Source organism: Melozone crissalis, unplaced genomic scaffold (genome assembly GCF_028551555.1).
Source record: "Melozone crissalis strain CALT ecotype California unplaced genomic scaffold, PUWL_Pcris_2 ptg000016l_1, whole genome shotgun sequence".
Taxonomy (NCBI): domain Eukaryota; kingdom Metazoa; phylum Chordata; class Aves; order Passeriformes; family Passerellidae; genus Melozone; species Melozone crissalis.
Window position 1 is genome coordinate 3,587,775 of NW_026535794.1, and position 22,750 is coordinate 3,610,524.

The following is a 22,750-nucleotide window of genomic DNA, read 5'->3' on the forward strand; positions in this document are numbered from 1 at the left end:
ACTCAGAGTAGATGGCAGAGCATCATCTCAAATTGCCATGACTTTTAAACTCCAAACCTAAGAATATTCCAAATACAAAATTATGTCTATAACAGAGTCCAGGAATTCCAGGAATTAGAAGAATGGCATTTTTCCTGTCCCGCTGAATCCACCTTTGTGAACTGAAATACTGAGAGATTTATGGAGCAATTATTTTGTTACTTCTATTCAGAGAATTCATTTATTATGTGGGCAAACTGCAAAGGGAAATGTCTGTTTAAATGTAAAGTGATGAGCAGGGATCCTACTAATACCTGAAAAATTTCATTTCAGAATTGAGTTACTATAGTTGAAGAGCAAAAAGTACTATTTTAAGAGTCACTCATGCTGATTTTTAAAATGTATTTTGAATTACCCACTGGAGTAATATAAGGCATAAAAAAGCACAATGTCTTAACTTCTTTTCAAACAGTGCCCCTAATCCTCTTTCTGTTCTAATATTAGCATGGATGAACCATCTCTGGGGCCTCATAATTAAGACAAGTCTGTCTATGCTACTTTAAAACTCAAATGTAGGCAGAATTTTTAAAGGTTTTTAAAGATGAAGTTGTGCTCTAATTTTTGCCCCTTGGCAGATATTATTGCTGAGATGGAATAGTCTGCATAACTTCAGTAACATTTCTGTGGAAGCTAAAAGAAATCTCGGTTGCTCTGCTCACTGAAAACATTTTGAAAGCTGATAAATCAGTTTTCTGAGATTGAAAAGGCAATATGGATGTGATGTTTGCATCTGCACTGACTTTTTAAAGTCATTAGACGTTAAAAGGGCCTACAGTCTTCCTCAAAAATATGTTGAAAAGTCTTCAGTCCATCCTTTTCCATTAAAATCCCTGCTAACCGAGCCCCTGGCTTTGCCCTAAATAGCATAGGTCAGAAAGAAGCAAGCAACAGGACACAAAAAGAGAATTTGTATTCCATATAAGAAGCCCTATGTCTTGAAGATCCCAATATCCCAATATTTGGTCCAGTATCCAGTTCAGTGGCTTGCTTTACTCAGTTTAGTTCAGTTTCCTAAAGGTGTAGAAGCACTTGAGACATCAAATAATGCATTTGAGATTTCAAATAATGCATTTGAGACATCACATAATGCATTTGATATTTCAAATAATGCATTTGAGATTTCAAATGATGCATTTGAGACTTCTGCACAGGACTGATGTAGAGTCTACACTTAATGCAGAGTCTACACAAGAGGGCTGAGATATTTTCTAACATCCCAACCAGCACCAACAATTTCTGGACTGTGGGTTACCTCTGAGGGATGTTTCACATCCTTGAGATGTAACTGGGGGACTGAGACACCCTTGAAATTCCCAAGGATTGCTAAAGATGAGATAAATCAAGCGTGGACACTGGCATGTGATTTCTTTCTCAGAATTTCTTTGCCTTTGCAGAGGAAGCTGTTTTGGGGTTGTGTAGGTTATTAAGAACATTTAATTAAGAACATTAATGATAATGTTATTAAGAACATTAAGAACATTTCACAATCACAAGAGTGATGACACAGGACTACAGGGGACACAAAACCTTCTGGAGGGGGAGATGGAGGTCAAGCAAAATACATGGCAATAAATGGGACTAAATATCTGTAACTAAGAGGATTAATTTAAACCCTATTCAACAACTGCTGTCTGGAAATCTATTTAGCTGCTTAAATGTACCCTTACCTGTGAGAGAAAAAAATTCCTTAAGATTCCCAGTGAAGTCATTAATTTTTTCTCATTTCTTCATCTGTTAAAATGCAAGCAGCTCCTCAGTCTAAGGTATGTGCAACATCCTTGGATAACACATTTATAGAATTTTTCAATCATTCAGATTAAATTACGGCCAAGACTAGCATTCTTTAAATAATTATTTAATGTTACTTGTTTTATGGAGAGGAAATATTTCTGTGGTCAGGCTGTATTTAAGTTTGGAGATCTTGACATGAATAATCCCACAGCTTGTGAATTAATCTACTTTTGGCCAGTTAGTGAAATATGTGAAAATCCAAAAACTGTGACCATCATTTAAATTTTGTGGAAAACAACTGCAAAAAAAAAAGAGGATAAAATATCCAGATTTAAGACGATGTGCTGTATATGTTCTATTTATAAAAAGGGAAACCCAGCTTCAGCTAGAGTTTTCATATTCACAGATCTCAAGATATAAATCATGAAGTACAAACTGGCTTTTCTCATTCTGATAATCACAGAAGTTCTTCCCTTTTTTGTGTGTGGTTTTTTTTTGTTTTTTTTGTTTGTTTGTTTTTGGTTGGTTGTTTTTTGGCTTTTTTTTTGTATTTGTGGGGTTTTTTGTGTCTTTTTTTTTTTTGGTTTTTTTTGGGTTTTTTTGTGGTTTTCTTTGTTTTTATTTGGTTGGGTTTTTGCCTTTTTTTTTTTTCTTCTTCTTTTTTTTCTTTTTCTGTCTTTCTCTTTCCAAGGTTACTGGAATCCACCCAGAATGCAAAATATTCCAGCAGGTGGTCAAAGAGGAGGCTCTGTGCTCGGAACACAACGAATCTGCCTCACCTGATCTTAAAGGTAAAGGTCCCGATGGGCATCCCCTGGCTTGGAATGTCTCACTTTACTGAAGTATTCTTTATTTACATCCAAAACCCCAAGGAAACTCCCCCAGAAGGAACTGAAGACCCTACTGAAGTTGTATCACGTTGGGAATCATTCCAATTTGGTGAAAATATTCTTTGGGGGGGGGGGAAGTTAAAGAAAATTCCAAGTTCTTAAAAATACTACATTTTTACCATTTTAAACATTATTTATTTGCTTGTAAAGATTTATTGTGGTGGTGTTTAGAAGTCTATCACATGATACAAATTTTTAAAACTAAAACATAAAACAAAGCCTGTAAAATATATTTAGAATGCTGTGTAAGGTGTTGTTCCCTCCTGGGGTTTTGGAAACATGCTCAGAAATAACTCAACATGGAATTTCAGAATGTTCAGACTCTTTCAAAAATTCAGCCATATTTTATTCTGGTCAGCTTTGCTTAGAAAAATTTGAATCCACCTCAGTGAGATTTTTCAGTTCCATGAATTTTTAGATGTCTGTTCCTTACAGAGGAATTATGAGACAAAGATACTTCAGGCATTTGGTTGGGATAGAATTATTGGAACAACTTGGAAGTCTGCTTTTAGCACCCTGGTGAGAATCACGGTCTAACCCCATAATATTTCCTTTGTCTTTCATGTTATTCTGCAGAATTTCCAATTATTCTCATGCTTCGTGTTCATTTTCTAGTTTCTTATTTTATTTTGGTGCTATTTCTCACACACACTTTATTAAAGTCCAAAATGGCTCTTGGACCTTTTGCACTTAGAACACACAGTAACCCACCACAAAAAATTCTGGTATAAATTAGGCATTTTCAAAAATTATTTGTTAGCTGCATTAGAGGATGTCATTCCAGCATCTTCCTCTTCAACATAAAAATAATGACATGGGTTTAGAATCCTGTTTGTAACAAAAGAAATAAAAATCTCTGAGAGTTCAGTTAAACTTTTAAAAAAATCTTCCACCTTGTCCTCTCTGAGCTTCTCAAAGCTCCCCTTTCCACCTTTTATTCTCCAGATAAGACTTCAATGAAAAGTCTGTTCTGATATTTACAGCTTTTCTCAATATAGTTTGGAATTAAATATTAGAGCTGAGGAAAATTTGCAAAAAAAAAAAAAAATTTGGCCGGTTGGTAAATATGTGAAAATCCAAAAACTGCGAACATCATTTAAGTTTAATTTAAATTTAATTTATCCCAAGTATTTTATCTGGAGGATAAAGTTACACTGAGATAGGTACAAGTTCATTGCTTGTGTTTCATTTTTCAGGAGCTCAGCTAAGCAAATAGAAGGATCACAGTTTGTAGAGTCAGACCTCAGCAGTCACAGAGAATCTGTGCTGGAGTCAGTCTGTGTGACAGAGATTTTACTCTGAAGTAGTTCCACATTATTCCTTTACGGAGCAGTGTCCACTGAATGCCAACAGCAGAATCCAGGGTGAAATTCCTTTAATTTTGGAGCAGATGTGCAAAATAGGTCAAATGAATCAAGTTTTAAGTCCAGTTTTGGTGTTTTTTTGGTTTTTTTTTAACCTTCACTGTCTAAAAATTCCTGGATTACTGAACAAGACTTAAATATCTGTGGTGTCAACTCCTACTGTGGTTTTCTTTGTGGAGACTTGAGTGATTTGGACCTCACCACGCTCTTGAAAACCTTGGATGAAAAATTCCCTTTCAGCCCCTGCACTCAGCAGTTTCTTTGCTATAAACTGTAGAAGTCACTGGCAATAATAATTTCTAAGATTTAAGACATGCAGGTTCTGTTCCTGCACAAGGTCGCACAAATAGAATTTTTAACTCCACATTACCAAATAAAATAGGGTTTTAGACCCAGCCCCTCAAATCTGCCAAGCTTTTCTAAGAAAAAACCCCTTCAGCTGCTAAGTGTGGGGGCCACTGCATGTCTAAGTGGGGCTGATATTACCTGGCTTCATTAATTTGACAGTTAGCAGCTGAGTTTAGGCTGTAAGCATCAGTGAGAGCCGGGTATCTGCAGAGTGTGATTCGTCCTGTCCTCAGGAAGAAGGCACCAATATTTGGGATGAATCAGCTCTGGAAGGCTCTGTCTCTTTCTGTTCACAAAAAGAACATAACGCAGATTAGCTGACTTATTTGAGGCAATTAAAGTTACGGCTAATGAATGAGGGCCTCTGTTTGCCCTGGAAAATTGGGTATACCAGGAATTCCATCCTCCTGAGGGTGATGTGAGGATGATGCTGTGGGAGATTCTCAGGACTATCCTTTTGAAAGTCAGTCAGGAACTTTGCTCAGCCACAGGCAAGAATTGCTTCCACATTTCAACTTGACAACTTCAGATTTGCCTCGTCATCCGTCGCAGACGAGAATCATGGAAGGAAAAAACATCTCCCAACCCAACTTTATATAAACCCTGCTTTCTATCCCCCCTTATGACTACCTAGAGATTCGTTTTGGTTGGAGCCTGATGGTTTTTTTTATTGTTTCAGGCACATTTACATGCTGGCAATTTTTCTGTGCTGCCCCCCACGTCCACTTGCCAACAGCTTGAGGTCTCAGTGCGATGCAGCCGTGACAAAGCTGTGATGCACTGGAACTTCTGAAAATCCTTTTTAGGGAGCTCAGAGCCAGCAGCACACCCTGTGTCATCAGCCAGCAGGCTCTGCTTTAGGGAAAACCTCATGAATTCCACATTCAAACCCACTCCCAGTGAGGGTCATTTGTTATAATGCTGAGATGTTCTAGTTTGGGATGAATTTAATCCCCTTGGAAATGCATCACAAAAATGCCATTGATTGCCTAAGACTGGGACTTCAGCCCTTATTTCCTTTAAGCCGGGTGAAATTGGTAGATGTTTAAACATGAAATAAAGAGTTTAATGCTGACTTTTAATTTCAGTTAGACTCTGTAATGAGGAATCTCAAGGAATGAGAAAGGAGTAATGAGAAATCTCAAGTGCTAATCGTTATTCAATACTTTTATTTCGGTGGCTTTTGTTTTGACAACAGAAAAGAACTGCAGTTGATTTGACTTTGGGATTGTGTCTGCTTGAATTTCAGGTACCTATCTCTCATGAGATAAGGAGGGGGAAGGTCCAGCTGGAATACCAAGTGTGAGCAAGGATGCATCCAAAGAGAACAGGAAAACACTCCACTTCTTCATTTGCAGAGCTGCACGTCCTGCTGTGGCTCTTCTTGCATGTGAATGAGTGGGAAAGCCAGAGACAGTCTCATTATGGAAGATCAAATGTGTGATGTTCTTTGTGATTTTCTTTATTTAGAGGCACTTTTATTTTTTTTTTTTCTTTTTTACAGGATGTGCCAGAGAGTGGGATGGTTTAACCTGCTGGCCCAGAGCCACTTTTGGAGAAGTGGTTAAAATTCCCTGCCCACGATTTTTTGAAGAATTCACCAGTACACATGGCAAGATTTTTTCCTTTTCTTCTTATCCCTGTTTTTTTAAAAAAATTCATTGAAATTAATTCTAGTAGTTGATGATTCCTTCATATTTTCCTGATTTACAATGCTCTTATGTCAGTCAGCATTCAATAATTATCCAGATACACATCTTGGCTTGGGATCAGTATTGACACTCTTGTGTTTTGTGTTTTGCTCTACTGAATTATTTAATCCTTTGGTGATGTAAATACAATGGACAAGTGCACCATGCTGCTAAATTTATAAAGGAATATGTCCTAGAATCACTGATTTATAAAACTGTACATTAATTAATATTACAAAGAACATCCTAAGGTCAGCCAGTACAATCTTGCAGTCAGAGCAGGACCAAGATTAAAAATTTTATGGAGCTTCCAGCCTGGAAAAGATGGCGCAGGGCTTTGCCCAAAATCCCAAAATATGTTGTGAATATATAATTTGATTTCCTCTGTGGAAGGAATGAATTTGCAGAGTTGATTTCCCATATGAAATGCACAAGTCCCATTGCATCTTGAAATGACTGGGAACATGTCCCTTAATTTTTTTAAAGGATAGATATAGAGAATATTGTCATTCTTATAGCTAATCTCACTGAACATGACTCAACCTCTAAGTCCCTAACTTAGGAACCAAAGGGGTGATAAGAAATTGTTGCTACTCATCAAAACTTACAGAAAAGCAGCACCACCACCCCTAATTGATTTTCTGCTGTGTTTTCCCATGGCAGGTTTCCTTCAGAGGAACTGCACACAGGAGGAATATTGGTCAGAGCCATTCCCACCATACACCATTGCCTGTGGCTTTGATGAAGGTTCCAGTAAAGGACCTGAGGATCAGGTGGGAGTTTCATTTCCTGCTGCTGAACATCTCCTGAGTAACTGAAAATTACCCATTTTCAGTGCTAAACCCAAAAAATTTAGGTATACTTAGAATTTGTTTAACAATTAAATCACTTGCTTTAATATAAAGCAAGTGAGCAGCACTCAGCACTTTCCTCTTCATCCAAAACTCTCCTCTTGGTTAAACTCATGCTTAGTTCACTGTCCAAACTAAGATTTGGTTCCCTGACAGAGGTGATGTAAATCCTCATAATGCACACATCTCCCAGGGAAATCCTACCCACCTGTCCTCGGGGGTTTTTTTGTGTTTTTTTTGGTTTTTTTTTTTTTCAGGGAAAATTCCTTTGTATCCCTCCTATTTGTATTTTTTTTCCAGATTTTCTTTGAGCCATAGAAAAAATATTTCTTAACTTTATAGCCTGGTGGTCAACACACACCCTTAGGAGGGAGCTCTTGGATGCCACTGAGTGTTTCCCCACTTTATCTCAGGTATTCAGTGGAGCAGGAAGTGAATATTTTCCCTCTGTGAAATTCATCATTCATGCTCAATTAAGCTTCAGAATTTCTTTCACATCCACATCTTGATATGATTTAAATTTCCACATTCCTCCTCATCCTGCTGGAGTTCATATCTGGAGCTCAATGACCTTCGATGAATAAGAATATTTGTGCTTCGCAAAGAAAAAAAGAGAAATGTTTTTTAAAGCTTAAATAAATGCTTAGAAAATTTAAACAACTGCTTAAAAGCCTTCTAGAAAGATGCTGGGAATAATCTGAACAGTTCAGAGGGATGTAAATTAATAAAAGGAGGTGTATTCTGGAGCACACATCTCCAGCCCCATGGAGTTCTCCCACAGGGCTAAATTCACTCTCCAGGTGCCTTCTCCAAGCAATCCCTGCATTATGCTAAGCCAGGCATAATTTCTGGCTGGTCTAGGCTAAAATCAGCAAGGAGCTATATTTATATTTCACAGTGATTTCTGCACAGAGCTGCTGTTTGTGCTCTGGCTGTGTTTAGTTTATTATTCCAGTCAAATCCACAATGTTTGACTACAAAAGGAAGATAAAATCAGCAATCTCTGCTGCACTGCATACATAGGGAAGTGAGTAAAAATCTCAGTTGTGTTCTAATAGAACCACTTGCTCTGTATTTTGTATGTGCAGTGAGCACTTATGATGTCTTTTGTACTTAGTGTTGTTTCTTAATCCATCCTACAAAACCAGATAAAATAATTCAAACATTTTATTATTAAATTAAATAACCTCTTTTCTAATGTTCGTCTGTGTTTTGAAAATACTGTTTAAAAGATCAGGACTGTTGCAGAAACACCAGGATGATTCATATCATGTCAGGGTTACAAGATCTCTTTATGGATCTATTTAAAATTGCTAATTTGTTGACTCAACCTAGAATTGCAGCCTTTTGTATAAACAGATTTGGGATCAGCTAGAGAACAAAGTGTCCACTGGGTTTATAAGGAGGAAATTTGCCTGGGTTCAGAGAATTTAGTGTCATGAGACTTTAAATAATTAGGTGATCTTGTAGTGAATCAGAATAAAATTTGCATAGTTAAAGCCAAGGAAACAAGCTTTATTTTTTTTTTAGAACATAGATTTGGATTTCTTAGGATATAAGTCTTAATTGAAAACAAGGGAATTATAAAAAAAAATTGACGGTGCTACAACACACAGCAAGGAAGAATTGACCAGAAAATTAAGGACTGTGAGGTGATTTCCTTGGCTTTTAATTACCTTCACAGCCTGATGTAACTCTTTATCAATGTTCCAGCTTCCTCACCAGAAAATTGAAAGTTTTATTTCTCTTTCAGCTGTAGCTGTTTATGAAAATCAATACTTATTGAATTTGGCCCAGGTCTAAAGTAACAGCTTCACAAATCTCTTACCAGAATGTTTCAGTGCTCTAGAGTTTTTATGTACTGACATGGGAGAAGGTGTTTACATATCACAGTTAATATTTTCCTGCAGAACATGCTCAGAGAGGTCAGATGCGCCTGTGGAGAGTGAAACTTCTCTCCTGTGTAGGGTTACGTAGACTCAAAGGAAAACTTTTATTAGTGGTGGAAAATCCTGAAACAGATTTTGAGCATGAAAAACAACACAGAGATTGTGGGACTGAGTGAGGGAAATGTGTCCCAGTGGAATGAGCACCCCAGGATGCATCCAGCACCACCACCTGCATTGGGCTGTGTCTCTTTTCCCCCACAGAAATCCTATTATTCTGCATTTTGGCTCGTCTACACCGCTGGCTATGCAGCATCCGTGACGTCGCTCATTACAGCTCTAATTGTCTTTGCTGCCTTCAGGTAAATATAAATGGGCTTTTTCTCAGCAGGCATCAAGACAATTTCTCTCAAATCCTCTGTGCTTTTGTTTTGTGGGATTTTTTAATGGTTGTTTTCTAATCATTCTAAGAAATAACTCCTTTGATGGTGGTGGGTCCTTCTCTACTCGTGCTGCAATTTTTTAAATGTTAAAACAACCAAGCTGGGCAATCTCTGTTAATCTCCTTAATTACACCATACAGTGGAAATGCTCTAATTTTAGATCAATTTTAACATTTTTTGATCATTCCTACAGTGCATGGCAGGACAGACTCTGCAGAAACATTATCTCATGTCCTGTGAACAGAGTTTCCTAAATTGTCCATTCCATCTGTGAAAGGCCATTGCTTCCATAACTGAGAGCTATAAAAAAGGGATTTAATTAAATTTCAATGCCTCATTTGATGATGTTGGTTCTTAGGAAGTGGATCTGGAGTTTGGCTGAGGCAGAGCACAGAGAATGTCCCTGACTGGAGTGGGTTGGCAATCTCAAAGGTCGAGGCCTGTGATGGTGTTCACTGGGGTTTTCAGGTGAGGGAAGAGATGAGAATGTTGACTCCATATTCAGAAGGCTTGATTTATTATTTTATGATATATATTACATTAAAACTATACTAAAAGAATAGAAGGAAAAGTTTCATCTCAGAAGGTTAGCTAAGCTAAGAATAGAAAGGAATGAATAATAAAGGTTTGTATCTCGGACAGAGAGTCCAAGCTAACTGGGCTGTGATTGTCCATTAATTATAAACATCCAACATGGGCCAATCACAGATGCACCTGTTGCATTCCACAGCAGCAGATAATCAATGTTTACATTTTGTTCCTGAGGCCTCTCAGTTTCTCAGAAGGAAAAATCCTAAAGAAGGATTTTTAATGAAAAGATGTCTGCAACAGTGGCCCTTACAGAGGGACCCAGGAGCACGAGGCTGATGTGTCCAAACCTTGAGGGAGATTCCTTCAGCTCAAGGCAAAATGTGCACAGGGCAGTCTAGGGAAAGGGAATCAGAGGAATATTGGGCTGGATAAGGCATTTAAGCTCAAGTCCAACCATTAACCCAGCACTGCTGAGTCCATCACTAACCCAGGACCCCAAGCACCACAGCTACCTGTGTTTTAAATTCCCACAGAGATGGGGACTCAACTGATGCCTAAAGAGGCTGACCTGGAACAGAGTCTAGACAGAGTTAAAGGAATAAAGTAGGGATTTATTAAAAGGATCCTTCAAAGGATACACCTTGGGTAGTACAAGAGCCTGACCGTGGCTCCACCCACAATGGACCCAAGATGGACACTGGGTCATGAGTTTTCAACTTTTATAAGTTTTGGTCCATTTCCATATTGGGGTTAATTGTACAATTACAGCTCCAGGTCACGCAGTCCCATCCTCCCAGATTGCTCTCCTCAATTTGCTGTTGTTTGCACTTTTTGGGCCTGAAGCTGCAATGGCGTCCTTGGTTCTGGGGCTGGAAAAGGAGTGTTTTGTGTGACTGAACTGTGAGGAGAACTTGCTAACACTTTATATGAAGTTCAGAGTTATACACCAATGCAGTACAGAATATGGAAAATATGAAAGTTAAAACTTAAGGCATCAACCATTTCCCTGGCAGCCTGTGCCAGTATTGACAACCCTTTCCATAAAGACGTTTTCCTTAATATACAATGTCAAGTTTGGGTGACTGCCACAACCTGGGGTCTTCTCCTCTTGTCCTGTCCTTGTTACCCGGGGGAGGAGCCCAGCTCCACCTGGCTGTCCCCTCCTGTCAGGAGCTGTGCAGAGCCACAAGATCCCCCTGATCCTCCTTTGCTCCAGGCTGAGCCCCTTCCCAGCTCCCTCAGCTGCTTCTCATCAGATTGATGCAGTTTAGGGCAACTGCTCTGGCAGCCATCCCATACCATGACTGACACCAATTCAATCCTTTCTTTGACCCAAAAGGGGCTGAAAAGCCTGATTCAAGCTTGTTTAACAAAAATGTTATTTAAAATAATTAAGAGGTATTATTATACCCAGCCTAACACTCCCACAGTTACTCTCTGCTTCTGGCATCTCCTTTAAAAGTGTGGTGATCCAAGGACAAATTAGCCTGGAATTTTTATTAGCTGAAGAAGGTAACAGCATCTCTGCTCCCTCATGTCTCTCTGTCTGCCTTTTAAATAGTGACAGATCATTTATTGCTTGGCAAGATTCCTGCAGTCTCGTGTGCTCCTGTTTGACTTTTGATGGGATTCTGAGAAACTTCTCTCAAAGAACAATTTTTATTTTCTCTTCCCATGCCAGAAAATTCCACTGCACACGGAATTACATCCACATGCACCTGTTTGTCTCCTTTATCTTGAGAGCAGTTGCTGTTTTCACCAAAGATGCTGTTTTGTTTGCAGATGAAACTATGGACCACTGCCTCATGTCCACGGTACTGAACCTCCCCTCTCTCTCACCCTTGACTGAACATTTAATTCTTTACCTGAAGGCAACAGGGAGATATTTTCATCCTATTTCTCCTACTGCTAAAGCTGAAATCTTTAAACAAACAGTTTTATACAAACCCAAAGACCAAGTGCTAAGGCTGCACTCAGCTTTGACATTTAGGTCTGTTGACTCTAATGAAGCTCTAACAATTTCTCCCAGTAAAGAATTTAATCTGTGAGAAAAAAAACCCCAATATTTCCCTTTCAAAACTCTAAAATAAAGTTAATTTGAATTATGAAGTCCTAAACATAGAGAAATTATGTTGTTTCTTAATTCTTTTGTGGCAACATTGAATTTTTCGTATGTTTCTATAGAAACCAGCCATTACAAGAGTAGACCTAAAAGGTTTTTCTTCCTCTGCTCTTCCAGGTTGCTTGTAAGGCTGCTGTGGCCTTCTTCCAGTTCAGTATTTTAGCCAATTTCTTCTGGCTTCTCATCGAAGGGATCTACCTGCAAACCCTGCTGCTGCTCACCTTTGTTTCCAACAAGAAGTTTGTGTGGTGGTTCATATTTACTGGCTGGGGTTAGTACTCCCTTTCCTCAGTATTTCTGGTTGCTTGCAGAACTGGATAAAATCTGCTTTTTCAGGTGAAATGAGCCTGTCAAAGGTGACACTTTACAGAGAGAAGTGGCCCATTCATCCAGTGCTGTTACATTAAAGTCACATCATTGTATTCCCTTTTTCATCTCAGTTGTTCCCTTCCAAAGTCACATCATTGTATTCCCTTTTATATCTCAATTATTTGCACCATGCTGGTGAATAATCCAGGCCTCAAGAGGATGAGTGATATGGCTGGATAATATCCTAGAAATATCTCGAATTCCTCCACTGACTAAAGAAGTTTGAGTGACTAAGTTGCCTTTTGTTTTTAGCAAGCAGAATTTGACAGATTAATCTTAAATCATGTGAGTCCAGGCCTAGGAATCAAACAACTCTGTTTTTCTTATATTTTCAGAGATCTCCTGACTTGAGGGAATCTTTTGAGGTGATACAGCAATTGAAGTTATCTCTGATACTCAGAATAGGAATGTGAAATAAATAGGATTTTTTTTCACTGCTCAGAATTGTTGATTGTGACTCTCAGACATTCCCATGTCTCACCTTGGCTGGTCTAAAATGCAGACACCCAAACTGAGTAGTTACAATGACATTTTTTGAGTTAGAAGTGAAATCCAAATTACCCTGAATAAATATTAATTTATCCTTCACCTTTAGATTTTTAGACTTTATTTAATGTAATTAAATTTTTTTTGGAGCTATTCCAAATAGGGTAGTCTGAAAGTAGACTCTCAGCCCTTGATTAATCATGGCCAACTTGAGATAAGTAAGCAAACAACTCAATTAATAATGTGGTAATCCTCATCTCCTTCTGCAATCAGTGGAAGGTGAGAGATACCTCAGGGATAACTCTCATCTCAGGCGATGTGGAGGGAAATGTTTATTTTCATTAATTAAAAAGCCAACTTGAATTTAACAAGGTCCCAGCTTAAAGGAGTTGAGCACAGGGCAAAAATTTGGAAGGACAAATTCTGAGCCCTTCCCACATGTCTCAAATGATACTTAGAAAGAAATTCCCAGTATTTCTATAGAATAATCAGTGAAAATGTCACCCGTTTCACACTAGAATCCTTTTGTGGCAGCTTTGAAAGTCACTTAGTCTTTGAAAATTCAATTCCACAGGAGGAGAGAAAAAGCAATTTCTGCTTTATAGGCCCTAAAAACCCCCATTCAAAAATGTAGAAGGACAGAAGGATAAGCAGTGATAAAGCAAGGCTAGAAATCACTGGATACAGATAAATTTTCATGGAATTCTTATCAACTGATAGGTCTGGGGTGATTAGAGTCTTTAGGGCAAAATTATGAGCTCTTCTAGCTGCTGTACAAAGGGTGTTGGCCACAATCCACAAGAAAAAAGAGCCCCAGCGAAATAAATGCTTACTCCAGCTTCATAAGTGCTTGTAATTCCTACCCCAACCTTCAAGTAATTCTTTACATTTATTTCTGAAAAAAAAGTTTCAAAGCATCCCCTGTTCTCCTTTGTTATGATTTCATTCTCCTGCCCTTTTATTCCTTTCTTTTTTTTTTTTCTTTCCCTGAACTACAAATTAAATTCTTCCATAAAGTTATTGAAAATTGTCTGACTCATAAATTGACCTTTAATCCAACCTACTGCACTGTGAACCTGTGGTGGTGTTTGCAAGGGTCCCAGGATGAGAGAAGAGAAACCTTGACTCCATGTTTCAGAAGGCTGATTTATTATTTTATGATATATATTATATTAAAAGAAAATTATATACTAAAACTATGCTAAAAGAATAGAAGAAAGGATTTCATCAGAAGGCTGGCAAAGAAAGGGTAAAAAGTGATAATAAAATTTTGTGACTGACCAGAGTCCTGACACAGCTGGACTGTGATTGGTCATCAAGTAAAAACAATTCACATTAGACCAATCACAGATGCACCTGTTGCAGATAAGCAATGTTTAGATTTCATTTCTGAGGCCTCTCAGCTTCTCAGGAGAAAAAATCCTAGCAAAAGGATTTTTCAGAAAATATGTCCGTGACATGAACCTGTTGGAATAAAGATTCTATGGGACAGGATGTTCAAACCAATTCTTGTGTTCCTGTTGGTTTGCTCAGGAGCTCCCACTGCTGTGATGTTTGCTTGGGTCCTCACACGAATCCATCAACAGAACACTGGGTAAGTCAGAGCTGGGGTAAGGAACACAAAAAATTCCTATTTTTGTGGTGTTCTGGTTTTTTGAGGGGGAAAAAATATGTGTACGGAAAAAGGTAAGGGGAAAAAAACTTTCACTATTCAAAATTGTACTTTTAATTTTTACAGTTTCTACATAAGTGAGAAAATAATTTAAGTCTTGTGATTTTTATGTCTTTATGTGGGGTAAGAAAACCTGAGAATATCATATTAACTATTGAAATTTCATTTAAGTTCCCTAATCGCAGTCCTTGAAATAATTGTATTTCAAGAAAATTGCTGTTTCTGTATAAATTCAACCATAAATAACTATCTCTTCAAATGAGAACTTCCCAAACAATCAACATTGTTTTCAGTAATTTCTTTTTTTGTTTCTATTCAATTATTTTATTTTATTTTCATCTGTATCTTTTAACATGAGCCCCAGATACAAATATTGTTTGCTGTAAGCTATCCATGTCCATATGTGGTGCAAGAAAACCTGAGAATATTATATTAACTATTGAAGTTTAATTTAAGTTCCCTATTTCCAGTCCTTAAAATAATGGCATTTCAGGAAAATTGCTGTTTCTGTATAAAGTCAACCATAACTAACCCTAATCTCTTCAAATGAGAACTTCCCAAACAATCAACATTATCTTCAGGAGTTTTTTCTTTTGTTTCCAGTCAATTATTTTATTTTATTTTATTTTTATCTGTATATTTTAACATGAGCTCCAGATGGAAATATTGTTTGCTGTAAGCTATCCATGTCCATATGTGGTGCAAGAAAACCTGAGAATATCATATTAACTATTGAAATGTCATTTAAGTTCCCTATTTCCGGTCCTTGAAATAATTGTATTTCAAGAAAATTGCTGTTTCTGTATGAATTCAGCCATAAATAACTAACCCTAATCTCCTCAAATGAGAACTTCCCAAACAATCAACATTGTCTTCAGTAATTTCTTCTTTTGTTTTCATTCAATTATTTTATTTTATTTTTATCCGTATCTTTTAATATGAGCCCCAGATAGAAATATTGTTTGCTGCAAACTATCCTGAAGGCTTTTAGATCATTGCACATCAGCTGGAAAAGATTCTATTTCATACCCACCTGCTCAGAACTCAGGAGAGTTGAATAAGAAGTTTACTTGCTAAGAAGAGCAGGAAAGAAGCTTAAAAATACAAATGTGTTTTTTTACTTTGCTTTGGTTCTTCAATCTGTGATTTTTGCTGATTGGATTTTCTTTAGATTGGACCACAGGGAAACCAGGGACATTTAGACAGTGATATAAACTTAGTGTCCACCACTTTCCTTTCCTGAAGCAGAGGTGGTTTTGTGTGTTGTGGGAAGCTCCCAGGGTTCAGATAAAAAACCTGATTTTGTTTGTTGTTCCAGATGTTGGGATGATGATGAAAATGGAGTGGTGTTATGGATCATCAAAGGCCCCATCCTGCTGACTGTATTGGTAAGGTGTTTTATTTTCCCTTGAGTTTCTGCATGTAAATAATTTTATCTAGTGTGCTTTTAAAATGAGTTCTTATGATTGTAACTTATGACAAAAAAATCTCTCTTATCCACAAATTTTTAACACCTGAATTTAGGGAGAGAGCAATCTAGTGTTTAGGTCTGTATCTGGTATAATCCACGTCATAAACAATGATGAGAACAGGGGGGGACTTCTTTAGACTGTTTAAAATCTAAATTTAAAATCTAAATTTAATGTTCTGAGCAGCAGTACAAGGCATTCTTATCAGACATAAAATGATATTAAGATGTGTTGGTCTACAATAATTCAACGAAACTTTCACCATATTTTATGTACAAGTATATATTGGTGGGAAATATAATTGTTATTTGTAAAGCTATTGATCTGAGCTGAGAAGGGATGAGCACTGCTTTATAGCACTGCAGCTCCTAAAAGTGGGGATTTTTAGTTATTTGTATCAACTGGAGGCATGTCCTGGATTGTAGTAAATTTACAGATTTTGTCTTGTCTTTACAGATTAACTTTATTATATTCATTAATGTGATCAGGATTCTAGTCCATAAACTGAAATCCCAGGAGGGAGGAGGGAGCCATTCAAGCCACTTTGTGTAAGTATTTCTGTGTCTTAGGATTGACCTGTTCTAACTGCTGCAAGAAATTTTTATGGGTAGGAGAACAGAATGTTCCACTCCTCTTCTAATAGAAAGAGCAGAAATGACAATGTGAACTTTCTTTTTCATCCCAAATATCACATCTCATTTTTATTTCAGAGCAAAAAGGGTGGGGTGCATATGTCAGGGACAAAGAGAAAAGTGAAATGATAAAGTATGAAACTTCAAAAGCTTGAAAGTGTAAACACCAAATGTCAGGTGATTAATCCTTCTCACTCCCAGTCCTTTCCACATAAATTCACATAGAAAAAGATGCAGTAACAGGATAAATTCTTTGCAGTAACAAGATAAATTAAATAGAGAAAATAAATAGAGAAAAAAGAAAATAAAATAGATATAAATAAATAGAGAAAGATGCAATAACAGGACTAAGCCTGGTCCTGGCTGTTTACAAACCCCTCACAACCATTGGGGAGCCCATCAATGCAGTCACAAGACCTTTCCATAACTTCTCCAAATTTCTTCTTCCAAATGAATACAGCTGCCTCCATTTGGAGCTGTTCTCTGAATTTTAAAATATTCCAAAATATAATAATTGCTGTCACTCATTCCCTGTTTCTAACAGTGCATTTTTCTTTAATTCTTGCTTTTCCAGGAGACTTGCAAAGTCCACGTTGCTGTTGATCCCCCTCTTTGGGGTGCACTACATTGTGTTTGCATTTTTCCCTGAGAGCACTGGGCTGGAGGCTCGGCTTTACATCGAGCTGGGCCTGGGCTCATTTCAGGTAAGATGGGCAAAAACTGAACAGCCCTGACATGTTTGGTCTGTCCTATCCTGTGGTGGTGTTTGAGGGTCTCCAGGATGAGGGAAGAGATGAGAATCTTGACTCCATGTTTCAGAAGGCTGATTTATTATTTTATGATATATATTATATTACAATATTAAAATTATATATATTCAAATGATATACTAAATCTATACTAAAGAAAGAGAGAGGAGACATCAAAAAGCTAGAAAGGAATGAACAATAAAAGCTTGTGACTGACCAGAGTCCTGACACAGCTGGACTGGGATTGGTCATTAAGTAAAAACAATTCACATGCTGGGTAAACAATTCTTCAAATCACATTCCAGAGGAGCAAAGCATGGAGAAGCTGGGGTTTCTCAACTTGCCAGGAGAAGAAATCCTGGCAAAAGGATTTTTCGTAAGTATGTGAGTGACACCACCCCACTTCAGGCTGTTTATTAGAGCAGGATTTATTAATGCATACAAATTCAGTGCACACATCCCATCTCGCTCCTTCGCGAGCTCTTCTGTTGTTTGCTCCCTTATTATTTGAAATCTCCGGGTCAGACTTTGTATGAATAATCACCAAATAAATAAAATATCTGTGCTTATTGAATAACAATGACAGAACACTGTGAAGGCCAGTCTGTGGATGAAGGTGAACTGGTTGAAAATGATTTTATATGTAATAACAATAAGAGGGGTGGTGAATAAGAGTACATAACCACCTGCTCTGCCCTTACCCTTCAGGAGCAGTGAACCACGTTAATATCTCATTGTTGATTTTGCTGTTCCACTACTCAGAGCATGGATTTGAGAGGGTCAGGGCCTGTGTGGTACATTTTGTACTGAATAGCTGATTTATTTTCCCATCCCCTTTCCCCTGTACCCCACCACAACTTACTTGTCCACATTGACATGTGTTGCAAATGATCCCTCTCCCATGCTTCCCTTATCTGAGGGAGAATTTGTTTGTAGGATACAGTGAACAGCAAGTTTATCTTTTTTTGTCTCTGGACAATAAAGAAATAATATCTATTGCATATAAATAATTAATATTTATGGAATATTATATATATATATATATATATATATATATATATATATAATATAATAAATATAAAATTTCACAAGTTCACTGAGAAATTTAATTCTATTATGAAAACTCAATAAATAGTGTCACGCTGCCTGAACTCCAATAGAAAACTGGGAAATCTGCATTCTTTGTTGTCTTACACATACTGTGAATGAAACTTCATGTCTGTTATTGATTCCAGATTTTAAATCCATGTTTTTTCTCTCCCCTACCCTCCCTGTCCTAGGGTTTTGTTGTTGCTCTCCTGTATTGCTTCTCAAATGCAGAGGTGAGTAGCAAGCATATGAGATTATCAAAACCTTTAAAACTCACAGTTCCCTCTCATTTTTTAATTTCTTTTCCTATTTTCAGAACAGATCTGTCTTTGATCTGCTCCTGAAACCATGAAATCCCCATATCTTTTTTTGTCCCTTGGTAGCTTTGTTGACTTTATTTGTATTCTTACAGTTCTGGCAGGAGGACACAAAATAAACTTTGAAGCAATGACCCTTTAAAAAATGGTTGCTGAATTTCCTGTCAGGGCACTTTTCTCCTGATTTATGTTTGATAGCTACCATGATGACAACTCAGTGGAAACCTTGTAGAGCTCCTGACTTTCTCTAGATTTATTTTCTCTTGGTGACTTTCTTTATTTCCCCCTTCCGTTTCTTTTCCTCTTTTCCCTTTCCTTTCCTTTTCTCCCTTTAGTTTTTCCCTTTCTCCCTTTACTTTTTCCCTTTCCCCCTTTACTTTTTCCTTTCCCTTTCCCTTTCCTTTCCTTTCCTTTCCTTTCCTTTCCTTTCCTTTCCTTTCCTTTCCTTTCTCTTTTCCTTTCCTTTCCTTTCCTTTCCTTTCCTTTCCTTTCCTTTCCTTTCCTTTCCTTTCCTTTCCTTTCCTTTCCTTTCCTTTCCCCCCTTCCCCTTTCCTTCCCCCTTTTTTCCTCCTTTCCCCCTTTCCTCTTTCTCCTTTCCCTTTCCTATTTCTCTTTTTCCTTTCCCTTTCCCAGGTCTGCTCATGCAATCAAGACTTTTATTCAAATCTTTTCTTTCCTGTTTTTATAACATTGGTAGAATTTGGCTAAACTCCCTGCAGTAGAATGCAGTGACCCTATCATTTGAAAACGTCACTAAATTTGCTGGCACTTTTCCCCAGAAGAGCAGAACAAACCAAAACTGATGAGAAAACGTTAAACTGCATCTCATTCTCAGAAAAGTCAATAAATGCGTTGAGAATGACACACTAATGGGGCCTCAGTCTCTGCAGTGGATTAAACTTGGACAATTCTCATAGAACATGGAATTATTAATGTTGGAAAAGCCCTCCAAGCCCCAGTTGTGCCCAATGCCCACCTTGTCCCCAGCCCAGAGCACTCAGTGCCACTTCCAGGTGCCACCTCCAGCGATGGGCACTCCAAACCTCCCAAGGCATGAGCACCCTTTCCAGGAGGAAATTCCTGCTGGTGTCCAACTGATCCTCCCCTGGAACAACTTGAGGCTGTTCCCTCTCCTCCTGTCCATGTTCCCTGGAAGAAGAGGCCAACTCCCACCCACAGCCTCATCTCGGGGAGTTGTAGAGACCAAGAAGGTCCCTCTGAGCCTCCTTTTCTCCAGGCTGAGCCCCTCAGCTGCTCCTCCTGTACAGGATTTACTCTCCAATCCCTCCATCCCTTCCCTGGACACACTCCAGCACCTCACAGGAATGGCTAAAAGGAGGTGCAAGGTGCAAGTAACGCTACCTATGAGTAACTACCTGTGAGTAATTCCTAAACTATCTTTGTTACTTAGGAAAACTTATCATGGCCATTCTGAGAGAGTGCCTTCAGGACTTAGCTGTGAATACAAAAAGCTGTATTCCAACCTGCCCTCTGTATCACAGACTCCTTGCCAGCAGCCTTTTAACTGCTTCAACAGCCTTTTAATAGCTTGCATGTTGTACCCCACAGCACAGAAATGCAGTAGGTGTTAAAAGCAGGACAGGCAGAGCCTGATCTCTGGCCCCAAGATGAAGCTGGGTTGGCATTTGGCTTTTTTCCACATTTCTTAGGGATAACTGCTGCTGGAGCAGCTTGGCCACTCATTACCGCTTGGCAGTGCATCTGTTGTGGTTCCTTGCAATCATAAAAACTAATTATTATTTTCTCTGTGTGTGTGTTTCTTCAGTTTTGAGTGTCTGTGACAATGTGAGAGACTGTGCTGCTGCCAGGGGAGGTGTTATGAGTAAAGACGAAACTGAGGAGTGCTGAAGGGCCTTGAGTTTGCTGGGGTAGAGCTGGAACACTGGGTTGGTGGAGGAAATGATGCAACTGGAACTGTATTCTTTCACCAAAATGTATGAATGTTGTGATCTCTAAACTCACAACATTCATACATTTTCAGTACCTGCACAGAACATGCCACAGCAGAGCAACATTTCATGAATATTCAATAATTATGCCGTAATACTTCCATCTTCAAAGTTTTTTGTTTTCTTATCTTTGAAAATGTTCACTAATTCTTCAGTGGATTCCTATTGCTGTCACAGCCTTTAGTCTCCTTTTCTACTTTAACAGGACCGGCATTTGATCCTGAAACCAGACCATTCATATTGCTTTACTTCTGACCACCCTACAGAAAGTAGAGCTTTCTGTATTTTCCTCAAGCAAAACAAAATTGGTTCCAAAAAGCCTATCACCATGAACACAATCCACTCTCACCATTTTCTGTTCTGAGACCCACTTTGAAACCTTATAATCTGACAATAAATCATATCAAAAATACAGGGTAGAAATTATGATTTTTCAGAAGACATACTGTGGGATTGCACCCAAACAAAACTTTCAAATTACGTTTCTGAAGTAGATGACCTTTGATGAACTCTTATTTATTAGATTCTTGGAAGATCCGGAGAACCATCCATGAAATTGTTCTCAAGGGTTGTCTGTGTGGTTAACGGTAGAATAGGGGTCTAAATATTGGAATTGACCTGCCCTGATGTCCAAATGTATTTCTGCATGCCATCCTCTGAATTTTTGAAATTAAATATGTTTCTTTTCAAAAGGAATAAGGACAGAGATCAAGTTCTTCTAAAAATGTTTCGAGGCTTAATCCTGGCTTATCTGGGCCAAGTACTCAAGCATACTTTTGGCCATATCCAGTGTTCATTAAGCCTTAATTTTCTGTTTCTTTGCAGGTTCAAACTGAGCTGAAGAAGCAGCTGTGCAGGTGGCAGCACCAGGAGTACCTGACCTTCAGCCACAGGCACGGGGCTCTGTCCAGAGAAGCCAGCCCAGTGAACTACGTCACCCAGCTCTCCCTGCTGGACAAGATCAGCCCCAAAAGGAGAACCTCTGTGCTCCAGGATGGTGTCACCACTGTCTGAGGGGCTCCAGCAGCCCCGGTGGCTGGGACTCTGCAATGTTCCACCTATGAGGTGGCCAAACTGGGTCCTTTGTGGTCCTTTGTCAGGAGCTCTCACCCCTAATAATGAAGGGATGGGGCTATTTTTGGGCTATGAATGGTTTATTGCTCAGATAAACAACAGTCTCAGAGGCTGTGAGATTTTAGAGGAGCAGGCAGTCAGCCATAGCTCAGAGTAGTCATAATTTCTTTGTTACAAGACAATATAGAACTTTCTAATGCAATAGACAGTTGTTACAAGGTTTATTTTGCTTTTTTGATCTTTACTTACTTCTCCTGAACTGCAGATGCTTTTATCCAATGGCTTCTGTCACACACACATCAGCTTCTGTTATAACTTCTAAATTCTTAGTTTATCCTATACAACCACAGCCCTACATTATAAACCCTTCACCATCTTATCAATACAGTTTTTTACTTAAGGCATATTTTTACTTACAACTATAGAAACATAAGTTTATGATTTTTCTAATAATGTTTATGATTTTTCTACCTAATGTCTGTGTACTTTATTTTTACATAAACACAGCCATCCATTCACTCTCTGAGTCCCAGTATCAATTCAGCTTTAAAAACCCTGTATTCTAGTCCCTCAGTTTGCCCTGCTCTTGGTTAATTATTTAGGTCAGCAAATATTTGACTCCTGGAAATCTCTTTGCTGATTTTAGGTGCTTCATCTCTAGTCCTATTAGAGAAGAGGTGAATTTTCCAAGCTTCTATAAATGATTCTAATAAGTTGTTTATTAATTAGGCATTTAACCCATCTGTCACAATGCCATATGTTTGTTGTAATGAGTAATTTTGTGTATTCTGACCTTCTTCTCAACTTGTAACCTCTGTTTCCTGTGTTTTGTTGCTGAGCATAGTAATGAGAATTTGTATCCAAAATGTATGATGTACATCTATAAAATCCAAGTGGCAATTACAGCTGTTGTGACTTGTACATTTACTTCATGTCAGTTTGGATATTTCATTTGAGTTTGTACATTTAATTTGTGTCAGTTTGAACGTTTCATTCGAGGCTTTATAAAATAAAAGGTTAATAATCC

General features: G+C 38.1%; 1 protein-coding gene across 1 annotated transcript; it reads left to right on the plus strand.

Annotated features, from left to right (window-relative positions):
• Positions 1 to 1,778: 1,778 nt before the first annotated feature.
• Positions 1,779 to 21,663, plus strand: LOC128935709 (vasoactive intestinal polypeptide receptor 1-like). The gene is made up of 13 exons (XM_054274213.1): positions 1,779 to 1,802; positions 2,462 to 2,561; positions 5,877 to 5,984; positions 6,727 to 6,836; positions 9,065 to 9,162; positions 11,456 to 11,588; positions 12,014 to 12,167; positions 14,285 to 14,345; positions 15,742 to 15,811; positions 16,349 to 16,440; positions 17,099 to 17,228; positions 18,554 to 18,595; positions 21,475 to 21,663. The coding sequence occupies exons 1-13, from the start codon at positions 1,779 to 1,781 to the stop codon at positions 21,661 to 21,663; spliced, it is 1,311 nt and encodes a 436-aa protein (XP_054130188.1).
• Positions 21,664 to 22,750: the final 1,087 nt, after the last annotated feature.

Excerpts from the sequence above, each read along its gene's own strand:
- LOC128935709 (XM_054274213.1), top strand. The coding sequence starts at position 1,779 with ATGCAAGCAGCTCCTCAGTCTAAG. Across the intron at positions 5,985-6,726 it reads AGAATTCACCAGTACACATG|GTTTCCTTCAGAGGAACTGC; the intron begins GCAAGATTTTTT and ends TTCCCATGGCAG. Across the intron at positions 6,837-9,064 it reads GTAAAGGACCTGAGGATCAG|AAATCCTATTATTCTGCATT; the intron begins GTGGGAGTTTCA and ends TTTCCCCCACAG.